The sequence below is a fragment of the Chelmon rostratus genome, chromosome 9 (genome assembly GCF_017976325.1).
Source record: "Chelmon rostratus isolate fCheRos1 chromosome 9, fCheRos1.pri, whole genome shotgun sequence".
In the NCBI taxonomy this organism is placed as follows: Eukaryota; Metazoa; Chordata; class Actinopteri; order Chaetodontiformes; family Chaetodontidae; genus Chelmon; species Chelmon rostratus.
Window position 1 is genome coordinate 2,149,644 of NC_055666.1, and position 27,207 is coordinate 2,176,850.

The 27,207-nt window shown below is 40.8% G+C and overlaps 1 protein-coding gene across 1 annotated transcript; it reads right to left on the reverse strand.

Annotated features, from left to right (window-relative positions):
• slc7a11 (solute carrier family 7 member 11) lies at window positions 1–27,207 on the reverse strand. The gene is made up of 12 exons (XM_041943572.1): window positions 26,803–27,207; window positions 24,721–24,847; window positions 22,459–22,574; window positions 21,082–21,207; window positions 19,112–19,211; window positions 18,887–18,931; window positions 12,873–12,996; window positions 7,292–7,395; window positions 6,168–6,264; window positions 5,545–5,694; window positions 5,106–5,283; window positions 1–4,394 (listed from the first exon to the last, which is right to left on the reverse strand). The coding sequence occupies exons 1-12, from the start codon at window positions 27,062–27,064 to the stop codon at window positions 4,339–4,341; spliced, it is 1,485 nt and encodes a 494-aa protein (XP_041799506.1). The 5' UTR covers window positions 27,065–27,207; the 3' UTR covers window positions 1–4,338.

The window sequence follows — 27,207 nt, forward strand, 5'->3', positions numbered from 1 at the left end:
TTAGTTTTTAATGAAGTGCTTCATAAGCATCACATTGACACAGGCAAAAAAGTGGCACTGCTAAGCCCAAGGCAGCCGACTGAACACATGATGACCAGCTGATGGCTATTGACCCACACTGACTGTACAGTAAGACCCTTGCTTACAAAATCTAGGAACATAGATATCTTGCCTCATCAAATGCAGTAGTTACAGTCTTTACTTTGGACTGCAGACTGGCTCATTTGCCACAGAGAGCCCACAGATGCAGCAGGATCAGGGGTGTGTGTTAGGGGCTGGAGAGTGTATAGCCTGGTCAGTTCGGAGGCCGGGGGCACGTGGCTGGCATTGAGAATGCTCTTCACTTTAGACATGGAGTAGTCTCACGAAAAGAATGAACATTTCAGTAATAGCTTTGTTTTGCCCGTCAACTCGTACATGAGGAGTTCGAGGGCTGAATAAGTAGCATGACGTTGTTACAGAGCCAACAAAAGCTTGTAGGCAGCGAAGTGTGATGAACACGAGAGACTGCTGTCTGCTTCCTGTCGTCCAGGCTTCTTTTAACCGCAATGGAAAAATACTCCTATACTGAAATCAGAGCTTTTCATTAATGACGTTCCAACTCAACACAGGTTTGGTATCCAGCACTTATCCTGCTGAAGTTTTGTGGAAGTGTGTGTGACTGCTCCAGCCTGTTAAACACAATCTTTACCTAATCTTATCTAATGATTTCTTTCAGCCATGGCGACGACGGTTCCCTTGCTGTTTTTTTTCCAGTGATGTTACCGTGTTCACAGATCTGTGTTACATCTCGAATACGACTGAGGGCCAAAAGAAAAAAAAAAGCTGTATGAAAGCAGACGTATCCTTTAAACTGTTTATTTAATATGCGATCAAATGCTGTTTCTCCTGCTCCTTTGATGCTATGTGTTAAACACATTCTCAGCTGGGTGTGTGTGGTGTCTCAGGTGGGTACCTCAGTCACATCACACACTGCATACTGGCCGACTTTCACTGTGATTGCAGGCTGGTGTGTTTCCTCAGATGCCTCCTCAGAAAGTAGTCCAGCTCTTTCCTTTTTCTGCCTGTCTCTCTTTCTCTCTGTCTCTGTCTCTGCTTCTCTTGGCCTGCAGCCAGGACTCTGGCACACTATTCACTCAGTTGTGAGTGAGTGCGTGTGTGTGTGTATGTGAGAGAGAGAGCCTTGGTCTTTGGTACTGCGCCAACTCCTGGCATTTCCTCTGTATCAGTGCTGGTGTGTGTGTATGTGTGGATATTGGTGTGTATGTTATCTCTCAGCGAGCAGCATGAACGCTCCTCGAGCTGACACTGTGTGGTAATAGAACCGTTTCATCACACACACACATGCACACACCTACATGAGAAGACACGTGTCAAACCTTTGGGTAGATTGGCTTTTTTTTTGCATCTTGAAGCTAAATTCTTTGGTGTGTTAATTATCTCCTTCTTGTTGTTCAGAGGTGAGAAGAAAAGGTCACGCCTCATCAAACCTTTATTTTCACATTTGGAAGTTTCCTCTGTGTTTTAATAAAAACGTGTTTTCAGAGTGTAAAAATAGAGTGTTTGAGCCCTTATTTGTTGGCTTTGATGAGGAGCTCAGATGTGGTGATGTGTGGTTGGGAAGTGGAGTGTGATGTTATGCTGTATGTTCTTAGCGTGCTCATCCACTGGGAACTCTGTTTTATGGTGCTGACTTCTTTTTGCTGTTGTTTTCAGTGGAGAGGAGGCAGTGTTGTGCTCCCTCCAGGATTCAGCTGAATGTGGTTTTAGTGCTTGCAGTGTGAACCGCTACATGTTCAGAAATATGTCAACTTGGAGCTTTCATGGGAACTGGGGGACTAAGTGGCGTACTGGAGCTATTCTACGTCTATTGGAGTTTGAAGCCTGCTCTTCAGACTATTCTATTAGAGCTATGAGAAGCTGATAGATAGTAGTGACCAGTGCTGTGGGCTGTAGTTCCAATAGACGACGCTTAATACATAAATTGGTTTTGAGATTGTTGTAGTTTTATTCAATGGACAGAAACTGTTCTGTGAAAATGTGCTTTTTGGTCTCATATCTGGACCGTATGTCCACCACATTCACTGTCATCTTTTAACGATGTTCAGGGATTTGGCAACTGTTTTATGATATGAATTTAAAGGGATGTGCCAGTGACAGAATTTAAAGCTGTAATTAATGTAGCCTCAAAATGGCACAGCAAGTGACGTACATTAACTGTATACTGTGTGCCCACTTTGATGGGTGCTGTCAAAGCATGAATATAAAATACCCTAAAACAACCTAAACACAAGTATGTTGGATGTGGGAAGTTTAGAACAGCTAACACAGAGTTGCCTTGAATTCAGCATCTTAAATTTAATATGTCTCACATGACCTGATTGCTTTAAGGTGTTCTTGATTACAATCATTTTTTACACAGATTTAGTATTCCACTGAAATAACGCTGTCAGACTTACAGTGGACAGTCAAAAAGAGGCTCTATCTTTGGCGTGACCTTCCTTTTTTTTCCTTTTTTCTTCTTCTTTTTTTTTGCATTTCTCTACTTTATTGTTTTTTGTGGCAACACTTCACTGTAGCTGGAGAGGTCTGTGTGAAGCGTTATGAAATGGGGTTGCCCTTCATGTGGTAATTAAGGCTCATGTGAAGTCATTTAAATAAATGTTAATGTAACACTCCAGCCTGAGCACTGACAGCCAGCGAACCATCAGCAGGGTGGTAAAAGGTCCGTATGCCTGCAGTGTGGGCACAGCTAGCTTTGCTCACACAAAGGCTAATGCTAGCTGACTTTAAGCCAGCTTTTTTATGGCTCAGCACTAAAGTGGAAGCTCCCGGGCATTTTGTCTCCATCCTGCCATCCTCTCATCAGCAGTAAAAGCCCTCCATTTACAGGACACAGAGCTGAGAGGGAATGCAGTGTGCCACAGGGCAGCGGTTACACAGACAGATTACCTGCAAATCCCACCCAGGGGGAATGGAGAGCAGCCACATCAGCAGCCTGCACGCTACACACACACACACACACACACACACCTCGGAGTCAGACTAACCACTCCACGGCACACAGGGCCTAGCCACTTCATTCCTGATGCAGGAGGGAAGAGGGTGGTGCTGATGCAGTCTGACTGGATAATGTGAAATCTGAGTGGACTACCAGGGGAGCAGAGAGTCCACATAAGGTCAGGCAGGTGATGGAAAGTTCTAATAATAGTTGAATGAAACGTCAAAGGTCCTCATGTTAGGGCTGGACCATCTGCATGCTAACACCTGCTGGAGGAGAGACACAACAGCCTGAGAGAAAACATGGCTTCTGCTGCCTGGACTCAGACGGAAATCTGAAGTATTTGTTATACCCTGGTGATTACTGTCTCTGCTTTAGCATATGGCCCTTAAAAATATTCATTATTGCGTCTTTGTCAACAATGAATTAAATAATTGTGTGGGTTGTGAGAAAATATAGCGCCAAAATCACTGAGAACTATCACCAACTCTGCAGTTTCCCTTGGTTTGATGGGACATTTTGGCATGTTTTAGCTCATCATTTTGGTTTTACTGCCTGCAACCCTATTAAAACATCTTGAAATTATCATTCTTGTTAAAAGTTTTCTAATTTTTCACTTGTAGCTAAAACGTATTGGGTTTCTTTCATCAGAGTTGAAGTTAACTATTTCACACCTCCGTCACCCTGACCTCCTCGTGCTCCACCTATCCTTCTACTATGGCTGATGGCCCTGCAGCTGACCCCATGGTGGTCCCCCTCTTCAGCCACCACTTGCCCACCAGATGCCCTCTGACTTCCTCTCCTTTCTCCATGACCTGACCACCCCAGCCAACCACACACCTGTTCTCACTTGCAATTACAGTAGTTTGCATTTGGGTCTCTTCTTTGCAGTCCTGTTACCCTGCTTCAGTTGTGACAGTTTGTGGTTGCTTAGAATTCAAGGAAACAGTGATAACATGGGACAGCCCTTTCAACAAAGAATCAGGTCATATATAATGAAATCACATTAGTCCAGATAATGTTTGTATCGTGTGCAGCGGTTTGCTCTGTACAGTCACAGTTAGGATGGGTTGTTCAGAAGAAAATAGTCATCATTTACTGTTCCATAAATAATCAGTGGTCACAAAAACAATGACATGCAGATAGAAGATGTTTTTCACTTCTTGTAACATAAATCTTAATCCTTTAATAACACAGATTATGTAACTCACATTCAACAGAGACACTCCTACCTGAACCTTTGTGCTAAACCAGCCTTTGGAGAATACAAAACCAGTTTGACTTTCTGACTTAGTGTTCAGCTCCGTATACGTGCTGTATACTCTGATAACATGCTCTTATTGCTCAGCAGGGATGACCATCAAGATGATCTGCAAGGTTCTGTTGAAGGAATCTGAGGACACAAAGAAAACCATGCAGTGTTATCATTTCCTGTGTTGCAGATGAGGTCAGATTTTTGACACATATTAAACTGTTCAGAATGTGTGGTGGAAAAAATGCAGGGATGTTTTAAATCCACAGCAAACATTTATTAGGCTGTAAAAATTGAGGAATGTGCACATTTTAAGCTCATACAACAGAAATGAGATACTATTAGCAAAAATGTGCAATTAGCACATTAGCGACAGCTTATTGGCTTTGCAAAATGAAAATGCTGTTATGATGTTGCTGCTATCTGAAGATTTGCCCCACTTGCCCTTCCTATGATTTTTTTTTTTTTTTTTGAGTAATTGGGCACAGAAAATTGTCCAATTTGTTCATCCTGTTAGACACAGTTCAGAACAATCAAAGGCTTCTCCACAAGTCGAGTGCCACTTACAACCTTTGACGCCGCTTAACGAGCTTTTTGATATGCTGTTTTGAGAGAAAAGTCATTTTCAAACTTCTGAAACGTTACTGCCTGTCAAATGTCTATGTGGTAGCAAATTCCCTTATGACCTTCCTACCTTTACAATTATATACAGCAGGTGAAAGCCCAAAACAGATATATCTGAGATGTTGAAATATATATAAATTTCCCTGAGAAATGACATGGGCAGTTACTTGGTTATTAAAATTGTTGACATTATCAATTATCTGTGAGTAATTGTAATGATTAGCCCACCTAAAGCCCTCTGAATCCACTTTGGTCTGTGGTCAAAGTAAATGAAGATATAGTAGGCGGGGACGCCAGTGAGGGAGATGACAAATCCAATCCCTGTGTTGACCGGGTCCGAGTACAGAGACAGGAAGACCATGAAGAAACATGTGAGGCAGAACACCACTGGGATGAAGAGCGGAACCTGTGGACAATGATTCTGTTATTCTATTATCAATATATTCACATACAAAGATATGCATGCATGTTTAAAGAGTAGTCAAATTTTATGCAGTTAACTAATACACATTTTCCTTTTAAACGTCACTAAAGATTTTCTCAAGGTGTGATACTGTGGAATACAAGGAAAGTGAGCGGCCTGCATCGTGGTTGATATTGTAGCACAGGTCCAGATAGGATTCAGTACAACTACAGCTGTGTTCAGGTGTGGAAAGGAAACACTAACCTTGAAGGGTCGGGGGAGGTCAGGTTTTGTGTATCGGAGGTAGATTAAACCCAGCACCACCACACCAATGAACAGCCACCGCAGGAAGCTCATGAAGTTCAACAGGCTGTAGATGTCTCCCACAAACAGCTGCAGCATGGTCATAGGGTACTGTATACACACACACACACACACACACACCATACATAGACACACGTATAAATCTGACAAGTTAAAAAAGCTCTGTAGCCAACATGTTAGTTACTCTGGTATGTGTAGGAAGTCTTATTTGCCCCGAGGCCACAGAATGTATTCTTCTTTCTGATTTGCTGGCAGGTGTGGATGAAAATCTATTAGCAGGATGCCTCAAGCATAGAACAAGTGTCAGCTTGAAGGTATATGCAGGTAACCACAGCCAGCATTACACTTTGCACCACATTAGCAGTGAAATTACTTGGCTTGCAGAGCAAACGATAATCAGCATGTAATGTGATTAGTCAGATTTGTTTCATTCATGTTCTAATTCTAAACGTTTGTTCAATGCTAATTGTCATTGTTATTTCAAATTAAGGGCGTTATTGACAGTGTTGTCAGTGCCATCTAATGAAAGTTATCGATCGTTGTTGTTATTACAGTGAACTGACCAGTATGAGGACAGCAGCCAGTGGAGTGTGTCTGCGGACGTGGATCATAGACAAAACCTCAGGGAGCTGCTTTTCACGGGATGCCACGTAGAACATTCTGGCGAACACACACACACACACACACACACACACACACACACACACATTTGAACCAAAATGACAGTAAAAATTGAGTTAACGCTGTAGTGATTGATTGTGTGACTAAAAAAAAAGCTAATTTTAAATATTGGCTCACGTTCACTCTGTGTTGCCATTATGAGATCATTTGCTGTATCAACAGAGAATGAATTTGAGCATGAGCTAAACTGGGAACTTCGATATCAAATAGTGCATCAGGATGTCTGGGCTCTGTTTTCTCAGTTTCATGAAGAGGGTCTCAGGTGCAGATCAGAGGTTATCTGGAATCTGCACGCCTCAAAACAGACAGTGAACTAGTGCAAAGCCCACCTGTGCAATGTAAAAGAAGATTGTTTACTGTCACATACGATCATACTCATACAACGGAGTAAAATCTGTTCTCCTTGAGGAGCCGTGGGCAGTCACTGTGCAGTGCCCGGGGACCGACTCCAGCTCTTAGCCCTGACAGGACGGCTGACATTCATCCCACTGGTGTTCTGCCTCACTTGCTGGAATCACAGTACACACTGTAAATTCTCAAATAGAGGCTTTATTTGCCTCAACTGTAGGGCTGTGTTGGATACTGGAGGTAGTGAGAGGTTTCTCTGTTTATCTTCCAAATTGCTTTTTTGGGATATTTATTGATTTGTAAAGCCACAGCCACTGAAACGCAACACCCCCTGCACAAATATTTCACATTAACAGCCTGGCTGTTGGCATAATGGGACAATCCCTCCATTTCCTGTTAGGCTTTTATAATGAAGAATCTGCAGGAAGGGAACATTTTCACTATTGTTTGCTTAACAGTGTTTGAAAGAAGTAAAAGCAGCAAAAGTGACTGGAAGTAATTCATCAGTGGAAACAGTATTTCCTCAGTGCTGTGAATTAATAAATAAAACATGTTATAAGATGTAACTCAATTCACCATACAAGTCATTGTGTTTGGTCATTGTTATTTGAGCGATGAGGGTGTGAGATGAATGCCAGGAAGGAGGAAGCATCTGTACCTTGACAAGGCGAAGAGGCAGCCATTCATGGAGCCGTAGCAGGACAAAGCCACAAACACTGGCACCGCTATGGAGAAGTTCCCCATCAGCTTTTCTGCAAACGTCTAGAACCAGAGGGAGGCACAGGAGGAGCAAAGTGAGCAAGAGGAGCACTTGATAGACTCACTTATTGGTTTTCTTATTTTAATCCATTTTTAAGCCGTCGATGATAGCGAGCTTGGTGTAAGTGGCTAGTTCATCAAAAGCAAGTCCGACACGAAACCACAAATTCTGAGCTTTGATCAAACAAGTAAGATGAGGCAGTTTTATTATTGAGCTTCAGAGGTGTTGATAGGTGTGTTTAGGACAGGATAGCAGCTTCTCTCAGCTGCCCTGTCTTTATGATAATCTCTGCTAACCGTGTCTTGACTTCAACTCTGTACTAAACACACATTTTGGAAAAAAAGCACACAAGTGTGCTTCCCAAAACGTTAAGCACTCCTTTAAAAATGCTGTGAACACATCAGTCTCCAGCTATCAGTTTATTAAATTATGGTTTGTCTTATTTTACTAACTGTAGCTAGTTAGATGGAATTAGAGCAGTTGACAGGGCTGCTGGCAGCAATTGTCATAAATGGGTCATGCAGAAGTGGGAGCAAAAGCTGCTTATTATTCATGAAGCCATTCAGTGCTGATTAGTCACAGGCCACGCTTGTATGGACGAGCACGGACTATAAGGGGAAAACCAGGAGTTTATCTTGTTCATGTGAATTTGTAGTTTTACACAAATGGACATTGAAGTGTTGTTATTTAAGATAACTTCTGGGGACCCACTGTATAACGAGGAAAGACATTTTAGGATGTTCGAGTTCTATTTTTACATTTAAAAATGTTAAATATTCTAAACAGAGCAGTGATAATGGTGAGAAGACATTTGCCATAAATTGTGACGACCAGATCATCGACTCGGCCGACCTGGTTTCCTCGGGCAGATCGTTCTAGAGCCTCAAGGGCCCTGAGCGCACATGCTTTGTCCCCTTTAGTTTCCAGCCAGGCCTGTGGAACTGACACAATCTACCTCAAAATCTAGCTATTAAAATGCATAGTTTTCTTAATTTTCTATCATCCATTGTTGATAGACTAATATATGGATGGAGGAATAACCAGATCTTTGTATATCTATCCATCCATGATATAGATGGAAAGACAGATAGATATCCATGCATACCTTTCTATCTTTCCATCCATCGTGGATGGAAAGAGACAGATAGATAATATATCCACAGCTACCTGTCCATCTGCAGTATGTCTCCATCTTTCCACCCATGATGGATGCCTAGATGAGGGATGGATAGATGTGTGGATATCTATCAATCATAGATAGATCCACAAACATTATCCACCCATACTATATAGACAGAACTGCACTGAATGAATTGTGTTCAGACTTTTCTAGCGAGCATGATACCCTCTACAACTAACAGTGAGCATGGGTTAAGTGGCAACATTTCACTTAGCCACTTTCAGTGCAATTGTAGGTCCTAGAAACAAACTGTTCTCTAGTAGCAAAGATGTGTATATTCCCACATAAGTAAAAACATGATTAATCAAATATTCTCAAATATGTTTTTAATTATTTAGCAGAAACCAAACTGTTAGGTTGTCCCTGGCTCTGCTACGTGTAGTGAAATAAACGTAATGAAATGCCACTTTTTAGGCCTTTACACTGGGTTTGATTGAATCAGCCCTCGGTACGAGTGTCTGTGGAGAGCAGGAGCTCTGAAAGCACGCCAGAGGTCGCTGACCTCCAGTAAGAAAAGTTAATTTGAAATAACGTGGCAGACATTTTTCTTAACTACCACTCAATAGAATAAAACAAAGTTACAGTTGTAAAAAGACTGTGTTTTCGCTCCATTATCGTGTGGTTGAATCTTGTTAATGTCGGCTAGCTAGCGAGTACTAAGCTAAAGTTTGCTAGCAACTGTAATATGTTGAATTCAAGCCACTGAAAGAAGTTACCGATCATGCATTACATGGCCCACCTTTGGGGACTGTTTATTTTCGCCTGTCCCTTGTTAGTTGCCCCTCCCCAGTGTGTTTTTTTCTGTTTGTCTTGATACCTTGTGTGTCTAGTGTTCCAGTCTTTTCCTATGGGCTGTATGTGCTTGATTTTACCTTTGTCTGCCTAATCATTGCCGTTAGCCTGTTGTATTGTGATTTGTTTTATTTTTTGCATTAAAATTATTCAACTCTCGCCTAACAAATCCTTTTTAGTTTATGACGTGAAAACTGAAAAGAATTAGCATTTTGTGTTTTTAGTTGAGACCTGGCTAAACAGCACTACTGGTTTGGCAACACTGACTGATAAAAAGTACTATCTGGATTACATTCCTCTATCAGTCAGACAAATTAGGAAAGAGGAGGCATTGCAGCCATTTTTTTTCTAAACAGTTTGTGTGTAATGACATTGAGCTGAGTGAATTTACATCATTTGAATAACCTGCTCTTGAGCTCAAAGCAAAATTATCAGCGCTCATCATTACACTGTATCGGCCACCAAGACATTCATTACTGTTTCTGCAGGAGTACCAGAGCTGATCGCACTTGGTGTCATTAGATATGACAAATTAATCTTGAACGGAGACCTGAATATTCATATCAACAAAAAGAATGACTCCAAAACTATGGCATTTGTGAATTTACTTGACAGCTTTGAGCTTACCCAACATGTACATGAAGCCAAAGAAACTCAAAGAGTTTCCTTGATAGCAAGGCTGAGGTAGAGTTCTGTAACATTATGCGATCAATTGAGTCACACACTGCTGATTTCTCTTTAAAAGACATGGCTGAACATTTCAACAATACCGTTTCATCTGCTTTAAATACTGTGGCTCCACTAAAGGTCGGCTGACAGAGTCTCTTCATGATAGCAGTGTAGAGGAACTTGCATTGTTCTTCAATAACAAAAATAACATCAATTAGACTGATGTGAACTCAGATGACCTCAGCAGAACCTATAGAAAAAGTAACTAAGAGAAATATAACTCTATTAACTAACTGAGCTCTGCAAGACTGTCACTGAGTCCAACTCATTCACCTCTTGTGTTGACCCTGTACCTCCAGCATTTTTAGTGTTTCCACTCCTGCTCCGAAGATTCTGACTTCATCTCAACACATCTTCTCAGATAATCGAGATAATAATGCATTCACTAACTATAGAGTATTATCTAACCTTCTGTTCATCAGTAAGATACTGGAAAAGATAGTTTCAGTGCAAATGAACGCCTTTCTTAAAGAAAATAACATTCTGGAGGAATTTCAGTCAGACTTTAGAACAGACCACAGCTCTGAAACTGCTCTGAATAACATAATCTGAAACCTCTGACTACATTCTGAAGGAAATAAACTCTCAATTCTTGTCCTGTTAGACTTAAGCACAGCGTTTGATACAATTGACCATGATATCCCTATCATCTTGAACAGTTGGTTGGTCTTTCTGACTGTGAGTTAAACTGGTTTCAAACTTTCATCAAAGGCAGAAAGTTTTACCTCACTCTTGGAGATCATGTGTCTGAGAAACAAGACATCTGTTTTGGGGTTGCACAAGGGTCCATTACTGGTCCATTAATATGTTCACAAAACATGCGGCCACTTGGTGACATCACTAGAGAGCACAATCTATGTTTCCATATTATGCAGATGACACACAACTGTATATCTGTGCTGAACCAAATGATGCTGCAGCTGTAGACTCCGTTACTAACTGTCTGTTGGCAATAAATAAATGGATGAGCAATAATTTCTTTAAGTTAAATGAGGACAAAACTGAAATCCTGCTAGCCCAGGCTAAAACAGAAGGGAAATGCTGTTTGATAATATGGGGAAAATAACTCCCTGCATTAAATCTGCAGTTACAAGTCTTAGTACTATCCTTGATTCAGATCTAAGCTTCAAGTCCCACATCAATGAGGTCACGAAAACTTCACTTTTCCACCTTAGAAACATACATTTATGTAACACAACCATTTATAAATCAAACAGATGCTATAAAATGATTCATGCCTTTTTTCAAGGTGACTCGATTACTGTAACACACTATTTACTTGCCTTCCTAAAAAAAAAAAAAAAAAAAAACACAGAGAGACTTTAACTCATTCAAAACTCTGCAGCTCAGCTATTAACCAGAAGAAGAAGAGAGAAAGCACACAAGCCTGGTTTTGGTTCTCTGCACTGGCTTCCAGTAACATTCAGAATTAATTAAGGTCCACCTCCTTATTTTCAAAGCCCTTAATGGACTAGGTCCAAGCTACACTGCAACAAACGAAAGAATATTTGTCAATTACTTCCCAAACTCTGGAACACCTACCTCTAGATATCAGGGAAGCAGCTCACTGAAAATTTTAAAAATAAATCTAAAAACATATCTTTTCACTGTCCTCACTTGAAAAGTTGCTTTGCCTCGCACTTATGCACTGCTGCACTTCTGTTAAATTGTTGTATTTATCTTAATTGTATGCATTCTATGTACTCTATTTTTACCTAGATTTTATTATCATTATTCTTTGCTTTTATTTTCTATCTTATGTTATGCATTGTCTTTATTTTCATCCTTATTCTACCTTGCTTCACTATCATTATCAAGTGGGCTTTATTATCCATCTTATTTTACATTAATTTTTTTAATGTAATTTTTTATCCCTGTTTCCATTCTGTGTCTTTTTGCAGAGGAACCACTCACTTGGTGCATACAATTTATTTGTTGTAAAGCACTTTGAGCTGCAATTCATGTATGAAAGGTGCTATACAAATAAAGTTTATTATTTTTATTATTATTATTATTGCATTATGTGAACAGACCTCTAATTTATGCACTCTGAAATTACTAATTGTACCTTGATGCCTGCCTCCTTGAGAAAAGTTGTAGACATAAGTTCAACTCTGTTATTAAGTTTGAGATGTAAACTTTTGCCAGCTGTCTGTGAGAAAGGAAGAACAGAGGGTAATTCTTTTATCCCATCACAGCCTTCTAAGAACAGATAAATGCTCTTAACACCTTCCTTAAGGTGCTCCTATCACTCATCGCACACAGGGCAATAAAACTAACTGCATTTGAAATGATCTGAGACCTCTTAGTGAATGAGTCTTCCCTCGCTATAGGCTTACAGTAGCACTGATAGCAGTCCTCAGTCTAATAAGCAATGGTGTCTGGTATTGGGGGGGTATTTGTGATGTGATTAGCATTAACAGGGCTGGGCTGAAACAATCACGTTAACAGCTGCTGGGAAGCAAAGCTGTCAGAGACACTTCACTAATAATGACATGTTAAGTGCAGGAAGGTATCCGTGGTGCTCACATTAGGAGTAAACGTCACTAACAGCAGAGAGGTAACACCATATGCATATTACAAAGCAAGGAACCATCGTGTTTAATGATTTAAATCATTCATTTAACTGTATTAACTTAGCTTTTACTCAGTAAATATAGCAGATACTGTATATAAACATACACTACTACAACTGCTGAAGGTAAAATAGATAATAATAATGTTATTTGGGCAATATTTTAAGGCCCACCTTGGTTAAAAAGTATTGGTATTTCTTACCACAGCGACTGCCTGCGAGGCCAGGAGCTCCTCCGCTGACATCACAGTGTAGTATGCCACATTGGTCAGCACATAGCAGGAAGTCACAATCGTCATGGAGATACAGATCGCTAATGGCACAGTCCTGAGGGCAGGAGGGATAATAACACAAGCAGCACACTGTTATTCCCTTTGTGTCTCACCCCCATTTCACCTCTATTATGACCGCTGCCTCTCTTGTTTTCTGCACTTTGTTCATTGAAATAAAACAATGGGGAGCCACTCAGCCAGCTGAAAAGGTGCTCGTCTAACAGATTTCATCTGGAAAATATAAAAATAAATCATAAAATGACAGCTGTTATCCAAATTAATAGTGAGCAACATTAAAGGCTCAGAATTATCTGTACTGTGATGTTTGACATGGTAAATTCAGTATAATGTGTACTTCTACAGCACTAATTCCACTAAAACAAGACATTCATGTCACATTCACGGCTGCTTTCATGTTCTCTTTTTAACACAAAAATCATTTTTTATTGAGCTGTTTTTGGACTACTGTTGAGCTCCCACCCGTGAAAGTCCACACATGTTTCATTTTTCATAACAAAAGCCTGCTAGGAAACAGATGAATTACACTAGTTGAGCTGCTGAAAAATTTAGAATGTGAAGTATGCGTGTAGGAAGTACTGAGTTTCATCAACGTTCAAAAGATCCAGAAAGGACCAAATGGAAGTGACTGGTAAAAAAAAAAAATTCAGTCATTCTGTCAGAGACACTCAGAGTGGTGATTATGACATGACATGACGATCACACTTGTGTGATTTACTGATGGTCGTGTTGGGGTAAGCATATTGTTTGTTGTCACTTGCTGTGTTAGTGATGGTATACTGCTGCTGCTTTAACTTGTCTGCGTTAAAATTGCTTTATTCTGCATTATAGCAGCTAATTACCTGCTGTACATTTAGACTCGTTAGTTCTGCTCACACATTCTGTCAGTCACTAATCCCACTGCTGTTTCCACACATGTCTGTCCTGCTAGTTTAGCTTAATTGTTAGCGATGGTTTCTCCCTCTCCTGCTCTCTGCTGCTCGCTGTGTCAGATGTTTGGTTATTCTTCTGCCTGCAATCAGTCGATTAACTCATATTCACTATTAAGTTGAACTTTATTTTTGCTTGAAATGTCCATCTCATCTGTGTCCTGGGCAGCGTCCCCTGTATTGACCAGCTGGTCACTGACTGCGTCTGTCTCCTGTTTGAAAAACCCACTGTACACTAACAGTTCAGCACCAGCGCCTGTTCTCTGAAAACTGCTGCCTGCTGCTGCTGGAAACGAGCGTGATGGCAACTGTGAGAGTGAACTGACACACCAAAGATGCTGAACTGTGAGAAAAATTGTGCTGAAAGAGGCTACGAAGGTGTATAGAGCTGAGTCGAACTGCAAAGCTGGAAACAACTTTATGGGTTCATCACTATGAGCAACTCCTTTCACATGCAAGGAGTTGTGCGTTTAGGGCCTGGCTACTGGGCTACAGCCACTGGTCTTTTTTACTACCAAAGTACGTTATAGACACAGTGATGCTAACATGGAGACATTTTAACTAGACTTAGTGACTTTTCAGACAATGTTAACAATTTATTTCTAAAAAACTTGTGACATATCTAGTGAGTCATTCAGACCATCAGGGCAAAGTGAGAAATGTACACATGGCTCACCCAGTAGAGTGCCACCATGTATAATGCTGACCCCTTACCTCAACAAGGGGCCCGGGCATGACTCGAACCCGGGCCGCTTGCTGAAACTCATCCCCTCTTTTCCCCGCCTTTCCTGTCTCTCCCACTGTAGGCAGCAGTGAGAGAGGCTTGCTGTGGTCACGAGGACGCCCAGTGTCTCTGTCGCTCTGAGACTTTCTCACGATTCCCAGAAATTGTTTCTCTTTGTTAGTGTGCCTATGCAAAATCATGAATGTAATCAATACTGAAATCTAGTAACATGACATAGTTTGACATTTGTGGTTAACATTATACACGGTTTCCAACATGCTCTCATGATGCCAAAACAAGTCAAACTGCAGATGAAGGGAAGTCTCAAAGCAGTCCTTCATGAAATAGTGTAATCCTATGTGTTCAACAGGCTTATTCAGAACCCAAAGCGCACAGTTTGTACACTGCATGTCCTGCAAGACCACTAATAGCACTCGAAAATCTAAAAACACCTTTCATGTATGGAGAATTTTGCCTCACTTTGACATTCAAGTTCACAACGATGACAAATTAAAATGTTCATAAAAAATACAACTTTTAATGTGATTAAGACAGGTTAAGTTAGATTGACTAAGATCACCAATAATGTCTTCTCCTGCCACTGAATGTTACAAAACACAGCTTGGACTGAAGTGGTGTAGCGGACTCTAAAATACTGAGACGTGTTTCTAATGTTTGTCCCAGCCCATGTTCAATAGGCCTCAATAATAAACATGTACTGTGTGTGCTGTTGAATTAATGTCAATGTCAACAAAAACATGACAAAACATTCTAGTTTCTAAATGTAGATTTTTTGGTAGATCTGTTGTATTGGATTGCATTAAATTGTGTTGGTGTACCAAGAAAGTGGCCATAATAACAATAAAACTAATTATAATAATATCTGTGGACAGCAATGACACTGAGTCATGTGACTCAAAAAACACGAGGGAGAAACCTGCACTTATAAATTTCTTTGTGAGCAGAAAGCAGAAATGCTCAGGCAGGGGAAAAAGCTGACCAAGAAAAATGTAGCCTTCACCACACAGACAGAAGAGGATCCAATCAATGTGGACAACAAGCTGCAGTGTTCATTAAACTAAATGGTTCACCAGAGGATGCAGAAGTGCTGGTCATTAGGGAGATTATGGAACTGGACAAGTAAGAGAGATGACAGTCGGTTGAACAATAGCAAGGAAATTAACTGCCAGTGTCACTCAAACTTGAACTCAGAACTACTCGTTTAGAGCTCAGTGCGTGACTTACATTAATGACGTTAATGTTATGATGATGGCTGGCAGATGTCAGTTATTTCCTGCACTCACACAGTCATCAGCGGATGACGGCCTTGACCCCAGTTAAAGCTACCAACAGCTTGGTAATTGCACAGGTGAACATCTGTGGCATCCAGATACATGACCTGAATAATCTGATGCTTTCTAATTCCACTCATACTTTGATGGTATCTGAGACTCATTTGGACTCATTCATTGATGGCTCAACATTTCTTTAAAACAGGACTTTGTGCTACGGCCTTCTTAATGAAATAGTTGTTTGTGTTTGTCGATTTTTGAATATGAAGTTTTTGTTCGATTTATGATGTATGAATAACAAAGCTAAAAAGAAGAAGGGTTTAGCTCAGTTAAAGATATGGCCTCATAAGATTCATGAGATCACCAGAATCTGACAGTCAGACATTATCAGAACTCCACCTGCATGATACCTTTGATGATTCTGAGCCGGCTGTACAAGTTATACAGCGGAGACCAGGACAAATATGCTGGTGGAGTTGCATTTTATGTTCAGGAGCGCATCCAGTTATGCTACGAGTACTGACGCTGAACAATACAGAGTCACCTTCCATTCAGTAAGCCGACTCTGGTTGTCAGTATTACTATATAACTATTTGGATAAAATATGTAAATGTCTATGTCTAGTGACAGATGAAAGCAAGGATGTCTCCCTTGTGGGTGAATTGAATATAGATTGGTTTTCTAAAAATAGTCTGTTACATAAAAAGCTGATGTTAATAGTTTAACCTGTACAGAATATTTTTTCCCAAACAACATATAATTTGTGCTCATAGGCAGTATCCATGGCAGTAGATTGTAGTGACCACAATTTGATTGCCTAAACAAGACAGAGTCAAATGCCTCATTGTGGACTTTGTTGACAAGAATTGTTGACTTCAGGTCATGTAAAAGATTGAATGCATTTTGAATGATGCTAAAGATTTGCAGTGGTCTGATGTACGTCAAGACAATTATGTAAATGTGGCTTTGAAATTTTCATGGATGAGTTAGTGAAGTTGGTGGACGCACGCTCTGCTCAGAAAAGGGTCTATAAAGGGAAGTAGTGCACCATGGTTAGATGATGATTTGAGATTTTTCATGCTTCAGCAGGGCAGTGCCAAGGCTGCTGCGCAAAAATCACCATCCCTTTGAGATAGAAGCTTTTTCTGCAAGGTCACCAGGGTTAATTACTTCAAAAAGAAAGTATACATTGTTTTTAGAAATGCATCTCTGTAAATGTGAGCAAAACAACATGGAAACCTTTGAACAAAATAATATGTAAGATGATGGGCAATTCCCAAAAATATGTGGAAAATGCAGGTCAGTCAGATGTTGTATGCAATTGGATCTTATCTTGCAACCGTGTTAAGAGCCATTCTGAGTAATAAATAAGTAGCTCTATTTTGTATAGGCTTTGCATTCTGAGAGCTGTCACCAATGAGTTAGTCTGTGCACGTATGCGCAGACGTAGAGATTTTCTTTCCCAGTACTGCAGACAGTACAGTCTCACATGCACAGCATATAACACTGCCAGGACCTGAGCTTTGTTCCAGAGTTTTCCTGTGTCAAGCAATCAGCAAATGAACAGCAGAAGTGTCTCATCTTCATCAGCAACAGAAAGAGACCCTGACAAGTAAGACGGCTCAGCTCCTTCCATCTCAGGCGTTGCTCCCAGTTGTCCCATCTCTGCCCTTTGGGAGAACTGGTGCCTGATTATGAGGATGGAGCTCCACATCTGCAACTGTCCTCGTCTCCACTACTAGGAACTCCGCCGCAGCGGCTGTCTGCTTCTCTCCGTCAGTCTGTCAGCCATATGCCAGCTGCCAAAGGCTTTCAGGATCATTGCATTGTCAGGAAGGCGGCAGATCTGAGGTGATCGTGATACCAGCAGAACGGCCCACACCTGCTTGCAGCCTCTCAGGTGGGGATATTCTGGACCATGAGCCGCCATCCAAATGTTTTGAACGGTAGTGTATATATATATATATATATATATATATATATATATATATATATATATATATATATATATATATATATATATATTGCATTCGATATGGTCAAGAGATAAAGAGATGATGCTCTGACTCAAAACATCTCCAGTTTGGATAACCTGGATGATTCCTTTCCAAACCAATATGTCATGGTTGTGGGAGCTGAATGTAAATTTATTTATGTATAAAATATGGAGTACTGGGATCGGATCTCACGGGCTAATTAGCGGTCAGCCCTATATATGGTAGGAACCTTTCGTTTGACTACTACTATAATTCATCAGACACGGTAACAAGCAGCGCGTCAATTAGCTTATCCAGGTGCAGCACCTCAGTGGCTTAAAGCCTTGGCTTGGCCTCTACAATGGTTTTAATAGATGTGTCCTTAGTGGAATCTCTGCAGAGCTTTAGAAAGAGTCTACAACCAGACCTTTACTCCAAAGATGGAAAAGCAGTTGTCACTGGCTTGAACTGTAGACCTGTTAATATACTCTTAGTTGTGATGATCAATCAATCCTAAATCACTTCTGTAAAAATTGACTACTTACATCAGCACACCATGCTTAACATTTGTTAAAACAACCACTGTAGTTATATCTGCCGATGAGCTGAGCTGAGAGAGCATCTACTTATCCAGTGAAATACCATTACTAAATAAATGAAAATGAACAAAATTCATACTGAACATTGCCAAAAACTGAATGTATTGTATTTTACAGTAGGAGTTGTCTTGCTTTTGTTGTTGCCCATGTGACTCTGAAGAAGAAGAGTTTCTTCATACAGTGTTTAATTATATTGCAATATTTCTCAACACGTGACCCCACAGCCATTTAAAGATTTCAGGGCCCCAGACCTCTGCTGATCCTTCAACCTCCCCTGCTTACTAGTCTTCATTCGACCCATTGTTAACATAAAAGTGATGATTATAGCTGCTTTACGGAAGTTTGCCAGTGACTGAGCAAATGCAGATCACCTATAACAACAAAGCCAACACATGGATTAAACTTACCGCTCAGGGTTATCTACCTCCTCTGTCACAAAGTTCAGATAGAACCTGCAACAGGAAACAGTTATTGTATAACCTCCATTGATTAAAGAATGGTAAATCATGTGCAACACACATGCAATATATGAGAACACTTAAGATTGTGTTTGATGACTGGCCATGTAGCATCAGACATTAGGTGTTTGACGACTACATGATATGATGAACAGGTGTGAGCACCATACCTACCATCCAGCATATGCATACATTCCAGAGTAGAAGGCCAGTGGCATACCCGACAGCTTCACGTTGCTCAGTTCAAAGGCGTTCTCAAAGTTTCTGGTCTCTCCTGCAATCACATACACACAAACAAGGATGCGTATTTCTTCTTCATGACTGCCTTGTTGAAGCACCATAATTGCTCCTAAATGAAGAGAAATTGTTGCAGCAATGGAATAAATCTGTGCAACTAGGTATTACACAAGACCAGGAGTGATTATTGCCATAATAACAATAATAATAATAATAAAAGTAGTTTGAACAATAAAAAAGATGAATGGAGAAGTACTCTGCCTTATTAGCTCAGAGAAATAGATACCTCTGAACAACACAGGTACTTGAGACAGATTAAAGCACAAATACATCAAAATCAGCGTTCTGTTTTATGCAGGAGCTCACATTTATGAGCCGAAAGTGCTCCGACAAACATATAAAACAATCTAATAGGACAATAATGTTGTACTGAATTGCTGAGAGACATGAATTGTTTGTAATGCTCATTGTGTGATAATGCAGATCGAAACATGGAAAAAAGGTCCGCACAGCATAGCTCCCTTAAGTGGCATTTCATGGCACATCATTTAGTTGCACTACAGGGAGCTGCAGCGGGCAGACCTTTTTGCATGCCTCCATTGCCGTCCTCTATTGTTGCAGCGCCTGGTTTTACAGGTATTTTGATGTGCGCGACTACTATGCATTGTTTGATCATGCAGACATGCAGAGAGGTGGACAGAGATATCACAAGTCTAACAGGATGAAATGAAATAATAAATCCATGATTAGATTTTTTTAAATAAGTACTGCAAATTTCTCTTTGGAGATGAACAAAGTATCTATCTATCTATCTATCTATCTATCTATCTAAGTATTGATTACAGATTCTCTTTATCACTTTAGTACTTACGACTCTGTGTCATGTAAAAACAGTTTTTCTAATTGGCCTCATCTACTACCATCAATACCTGCCAGGTACACAAAGGTCTCGTCTGAGCTCCTTTCCCGCCTTTTTTTTAAACCTATTTTAAATAAGTTTATGTATAAATGTGTGTGTGTGTACATATACATACATACACAAACACACACACACAAATGGTATAAACATCTGAATTAAGGAGATCCAAATCTAACCCCACTTCTAATCTCTTCAATAATTAGTATTATAAAAAATTCCGTATGACTTATTCTTTGAGAAAACCTCAATAAATTGTGTAAAATAACATTACCGTCTTCAGCTGATATTGAGAAAGATGCGAGCAGTAGTTCTGGAGGCTAAGCAATCGGCCCATTCTCAACAGGCACATTTTTAGCTGGCACTCACTGAGCTTCTGTCCTGGGGCATTTGTTTTCTTTAAGATACAGAAATGAAATAAACCATTTGGCACTATTATCTCTTCTGCATTGCTGGGTTGCAGGATGAATAGCTGTAATCATGAGGATCTGCTTCTGTTATTGGCTTTAGCTGGTGTGCAAGTCAAGAAATGTGAATAATAATTCTAACAGTTAATGTTAGGTAAGACTGTACATGATATGTAATAACAATTCCAGTTCATTTCACGGCTGAGATGAGAGTGAAAAGAGTCATGCGAGGCCCGTAGCTGAGGGATGAGCTGTGATCCAGGGCTTCTTAAAACACCTGCTGTGAGGACATTGTGAAATGCCGGAGCTGTTGCTTGCTGTGAGCAGCTGTGTATCGCCGCCTGCAAGGTTCAAGGTTATATTTACAGTGCATGTTGTTGTGTGAGACAAAGGAAGCGATCTTAACTGCTGCAGCTGAGCGCTCCGCATGAATTCTGAGAATGTTCCTGAGTAGCTGGAACAAGCACGAAGCACTAAATATCTTACTGTCTCTTCAGGTCAGGGCTGTAGTAAAGTGCTAATAGAGACCATTAGATGTGATGATGATGATAGTGATGATGATGGTGAAGACGAAGGTGTCTTACCTTTGAAGAGTTGATACATTCCTGGCACTATGATGAGGGCGATGGCCAGCAGCTTGCTGAAGGTCAGGAAGATTTGAATCCTTGCTGTCCATGTGACACTCATACTGTTCAGATAAATGACAGAAGCTACAGGGACAGAGGAAAAGACAGAGTCATGGAGTGTGGTCATGTCCTGAAAATTTACACTGTCAAAATTGTCTGTGGCTCATTGTGCTTGCAAGCGTGGAAGCCGGCTGTCTCAACTCATTACACACAGCGCATATGCTTGATTTCTGTGCAGTTTCTGAAGAGGAATCTCATTCAACATCTGGTAAATGTTCCCCTGCAGCAGGTAATATTACACTATTTGAGAAAAAACATACACATGTGATGTTAGAGTTAAAACTGTTTTATACTCAAGTAGCAGCAGCTCAGTTTTGCTCAGGGCTCCTATTGGGCAATTGTGCAGCGCAGAATTTGAAGCAAAGCTGAAAGTAAGGACTTGGAGGTCTGAATGGTGGATGGACGTCCTGAGTTCACTGTGTAGACTGCAGTTTGTGTCCCATCAAAATTGGACAGAAGTTGAAAAATGAACTATAACCATGGTCACTTCATAAATAAGTGTTTTATTTGCCTAACCTTATTCATACTTTGCTATCTGCCATAACCACAACCGTTGCATAACTTTAACCATACTGTAGCTGCATGTGCAGATATTGTAGGAAAAATTGTTATTGTTGTTATTCTTCACCTAGCGTAAACTTACTGTAGGACAGGGTGTGCACATAACGACCTTTCTGCACCATATGACTGACTGAGACATGCTGCATCATTATTCGACCAATTAAAACCTTCCAAATGAGTGTCTGTGAAGATTCCCATTCATCCAGGTCATGGTGCTTGCTACGTAGTGGACCACAAGCAAATCCAGTTGCCTTTGGAAGCACTCAGAGCTTGCAAATAAGTGTGGTTTTATTATGCTGGATATTGTGATTCTAAAGGACAATTTGATTTTGGAAGAAATGTTGCCTATTTTTTTTCCCCTGATATCAATTTTTCCATGAGCTATCCAACTCCAGCAAATGTAACTATAGGCTGCATAACACATCTCTGCACAGCTGCTGTGGTGTGTGTTCATGATGTGGTCTGTGTTTTTATTTAATTGACAGGTTGGGTAAAATAACGATAGTCCTGAGACTTCTTGTCTTGTTGACAGCTGACATCACTGTCTCCTGCCTCCCCCTCTGTCCCTAACTGCAAAGTTTAATACCTGTCATCATGCAAGTGTGCATCTCCTGTCTTTTACAGGCAACAGGTACAAAAATCAAAAATACAAAAATCATCACAACACTTAGTCACACTGATGTATTAATTTAATGGTAGTCTAGGTTTACGTACTTATGCCGATGGCAGTGGTCAGTTTGACAGCAATAGGGGGGATGTTACAGGGCATGAACAGAGGCTCCAGGATGTACTGGCCAAAGGCCAGAGATATGACTGCCATCCCTGCAGGCCTGAAGGACACACACACACACACACACAAAGGTGGACACATAGTAGAAGTTTGGTGCAGACACAAAAAATTCTACATTAATGTAATGTTAGAGTTCCAGTAACATAGTGATGATACATAAAGATGATTGGTTAATAGTGCAGCTGTGTGGAACATTTTAGCATCTTTCAGCTCATTGTATTGGTTTTACAGCCCCCAGCTTCAGTGATAAAGCTCTGATAAACCAACTGTACCCCTTTTGGTCGGCACAAAACAGCAGGCAAACACAGTTAGAGACTACAGGGTGAACATAGTGGAGCATTTAGCAGCTACATTTTTCTCAGGAGTTGGTGGAGACCAAAAACAAAAAGGAGAGTGAATATTGGACTGACATTCATCAGGTTTACACAAACACGACTCAAAGAACCCAACGACCCTAAGAAATGATTATGATGCTCTGCGTCTCGTGGATTTGCAGTTCTATTGCCCTCTAGTGGTTTAAATTGGTTTGTACTGCTTTAACGTACGTGGAATAAATAAATATGCAATATTGTAACACAGTCTTGTCAGTGCATCTTAAAGTGTCAATTTTGTTTACTTGTTGAGATCATATATATATATACACACACACATATATACACAACCACACATATATATATACTGTGTGTGTGTGTGTGTATGCATATTTTATATAATTTAGTTAAATTATAACACACACACACTCCCACAATCCAATATAGGCTTGGCTTCAGTAAGAATCAAATAAGGTTGGCCAGTCCCACAGGCTCATCTTATGGCACATCAGTATTTCCCTTTTCATTTCCCACAGCAGCCACTGAGCTGCTGCAGCCAGGGAAATCTCTCTTTGTCTTCCTCATTCTTGTTTTCATTCTCTGCCTCTGTTCATTTCCCATGGTTTCCATTCAGTCCCCCTAGCCTGAGGCCAGCATAAAATTGGGCAGCTTAAGGATAGCCACTAGACTGTTTATACTGCTTCGCCCTGGCTGTGTACACACACAGCTGCCCATGGAGCATTTTCTCACCTCACTGGTTTAAACTAAACTCGGTATCCCACCACACAAGGTCACAGCCAGACAGCAGGCCTACCTTTATTTGCCTGCTCTAACAAATCTCCTGATACAGATATCATATGTTAGGGAAACAAATCATCTTTAATTACATGCATTATGTATACATCTGTGTAAAAAGCTTGTGTATTGCTTTGTTATGAAAAGGAAAATCGGTGCAATATAGCAGTGACTATTAAAGTGTCTCCCCCACTCTAAAGGTGAGTCTGAAACGCTTTCTCTTTCATGGAGCATGGCAGTTTGAGAAGTTGGGTTGCCTTTGGAATCCGTTTTAACTGCTGTGAATCCTTTCTGTACCTTTCAAGCCTTTAGGCAGACAGTGTTTGATGCTCAAATAAAAGGTTTTCGGTGGAGCATTCCTACAACCGGAGTTGGTGCCCGTCAGATTATAAAGTGGCGCAGTGATATTTACTTGCAGGTGCTCGTGAAATAGGTGGCGTTGGAAGTGTGGTGATGTAATGGCTAATTGCGGACTTCGGGCAGTAAATGAACACACTCAATTCAAGGGAATGTACCATTATCTCCTGTCTCATGACTGGCTGCACACCATCCCTGCAAACATGCAAAACAGGCAGCAAACAGCTGCCAATTTACAAGTCCAACAGACCCAGAGCAACATGAACATTAATGTGGAGCCAACTAAGTCCCGTATTCACTCTTTTTCAGCTCTGTTTTGGTCGTCACAACATCCAGAGAATCTCTTTAGCTGCTAAATGCTCCACTATGTTCACCAGCTAGTCTTTAACTGTCTGTTTGCTGTTTGGTTCTGAGCAGGAAGTGTACGTGGGACTATTGTACTGACTACAGCCGCCTGTTGCTACTTCAAACCAGGCTCCAGAGAGAAGGGACAGACTGAACCAAACAGTAAGGTTGTGGGCTAAAACCAAAACAATGAGCTGAAAAATGTTAAAACGCTCCATTGAGCTGAGGGGTGGTGCAGAGTTGGGTGAGAATTCTATGTGGACTACGCGGGGCCCCTTTCAAATGATGCGCAGTGATTTTGTACATTGCTAAAATGAAAATATTGATTAATTTTTAAGGTTAGGTTCAGTAAATGTGAGTTAAAGAGGCAGACATTACCTTATAGCAATGAGATCAGCCCATAGCCTTATGAAAGCCATCTGAGGTCCGAAGGCTTCCATTATATATGTGTAATGTCCACCGGACTTCTTAATGCAAGTCCCCAGCTCAGCATAGGACAGCGCTCCTGCGGTGACAGAGGTGACAGATTAGCTCTGGCTGTGAATCAAGAAGGAAGGCACTGAACAGTCCCTGGGCTGTTAAACTGTCTCAGCCATCTATAGAAATGTACAGTCCCTCTCTGGGCCTCAAGATCACCCAAATATATTACTGTGGGAGCCTTTCAGGGCCCCAGCCCATAACTTAAGAAAGAAAGATTTAGGTGGATGAATTTTAATTACAAATTTAGGAAATGTGAATTAAGGGGAGCAGGAAAGGGGTTAAGGAAGGGTATTCAAGGATAATGTGCTTGAACATTTCATTACAGCACTGAAACTGAGGGATTTAAGGATACTGCAACAATATATGCTACATTACACAGACGTGCACAACAATACTTCAGTACTGCTTCCTGGAGCATACTGGAAATTACAAACCTATATTACTTTAATGTTTTCCCTGTTACATTGTAGTGACAAACATAAACGGGGCCTGTATTACATTCAGTGGCAAAGTGTTTCTGAATGAATGAAAACACAACATTTATGTACCACACCAGAGCCAGAGGAGGAGGCTGGAGTGGATGGAGGACGTATGAAGACTCCAGAGACCTGGGTTCATGTCCAGACTCCCGTCTGTGGTATGGGGGTTGGTTCGGGTTAGTGATTGTGGTGTCCTGTAAATGTTCAATGTGTTATGTTTCATGCTTCATTTGTCTTAGATGTCTTTTTAACTTTTGATTGAGTTGCTGCATGTCATTTAGAGAAAGATTTTATGCTGCCACAAGAATAAATTGTGTTTAATAGGGAGCATCACATGAGCAGTATTGTATAGTTAACCTTTCTGGTAACTTTATTTTATACATTCTCCCCATCCGCCTTCTCTCATGCTTGTGTCCCACTGTGTTTGTTTTACAGTCCTCTTTGCCCTGTCTGCAGCCTCAAGTGGATCAGGACTGGATTCAGTTCTCCAGTCGCAATGGCTTGATTAACCTGTTTGGGGACCCTGGGTCACAAATATGCTGGTGGGGCCATGTTGCATAAAGTTCCCATCACGTACCTTCCATACTGCACCTTATAAATGGTAGATTCATATCTTTGCCAAGAGATCCGGAAACTAACCAGTACCCCTGTACTGTATGTCAGTTAGATTGCGCTAATTTGATTAAACACACAACAAATTAAATAGGTGTTACCAGTCAACTACATGATGGGGCCACAAGCTTGTGTTATTATGCAGGACCCAGTTGATACTGCACTTTAGTCATGCAAATTCCCCAAAACACAGTGAACCTGGTCAAACCTGCTCATAAAACCAAGCTCAATCATGGTTCTTAACACAACAGAGCAGGTCTGTGCAGATTGTCATTCATCCAGTTCATTGTGCTTTCCAAAGGCGACTGTATCGACCTGAGGTTCTAGAGCTCCAGAGCATATTTTAAACATAAAGTCTAAGCTTGCTTTGCAGTGATACAAGAGTGTTGTTTGCTCATAAGTTGCATATATAAACCATGCTTAACCTCTGCTTCTAGTAATGAACAAACACAAGTTGCACATATGAACCAAGTAAAACCTTTGTTTCGAATAATAAAATAATATTTTTTTTATTATGGGTTACAAGTTAAAACCAAGCTTTAGCTTGGACACAAAAACAAGATCGACCTTGGTTTTGAAGTGGCAGCATTCATGAGTATAAAGACCAAGCTTCATCTAGGTGTTTAGTAATAATGGAGTACTTTTGTTAATAAATGGAACATGAAAAACAAGCTTAATCTTGGTTTGAAGCGATGAAAGAATGTTCTGTCACTCACAATTGTTTCTATTTATATGAGTTAACGCTTCTTTGGAAAGCACCCTCTCCTGAATGGAGACATTTGGTGCATCACATTATGGACTTGTGTCTCTTATTTTCTTAACGTGCTCTCTGGACTTATTTAACCTGTGCGCAGAAAGGAAACACACTTTGAAACTTTCACCAACTCACCGAAGAGAGAGAGCACACCACAGGCAATCCACACTATCAGGGACATTCCTACAGAGCCTGAGTGCTTCAGGATGCCCTTTGGAGAGATGAAGATCCCCGCTCCAATGATGGTGCCAATAATGATGGAGACCCCTCGGAGCAGGGTCACTTTCTTCCCCAGCTCCACCTTCCTGTCATCCTCGTCCTGCAGCTTCCCACGGGCATCCAACTGGGTCCCATTCAGAGAAACTTTGTGTCCATTTGCCGCAGACCTTTCGGTCATTTTTGAAACACTGCCTAACACACACTCACACTCATACAGAAACACACGGGCAGTGTCTTCTTTTGGAATGCACTCAAAGGGTGTTACACCTGGGATCTGTCCCCCTGGTCGAGCTGGATCCACGCAGACTGTGAGACGGGTGC

Excerpts from the sequence above, each read along its gene's own strand:
- slc7a11 (XM_041943572.1), bottom strand. The coding sequence starts at position 27,064 with ATGACCGAAAGGTCTGCGGCAAATGGACACAAAGTTTCTCTGAATGGG. Across the intron at positions 5,695-6,167 it reads TGGCTGCTGTCCTCATACTG|TACCCTATGACCATGCTGCA; the intron begins GTCAGTTCACTG and ends GTGTGTATACAG. Across the intron at positions 5,284-5,544 it reads ACCTCCCCCGACCCTTCAAG|GTTCCGCTCTTCATCCCAGT; the intron begins GTTAGTGTTTCC and ends CATTGTCCACAG.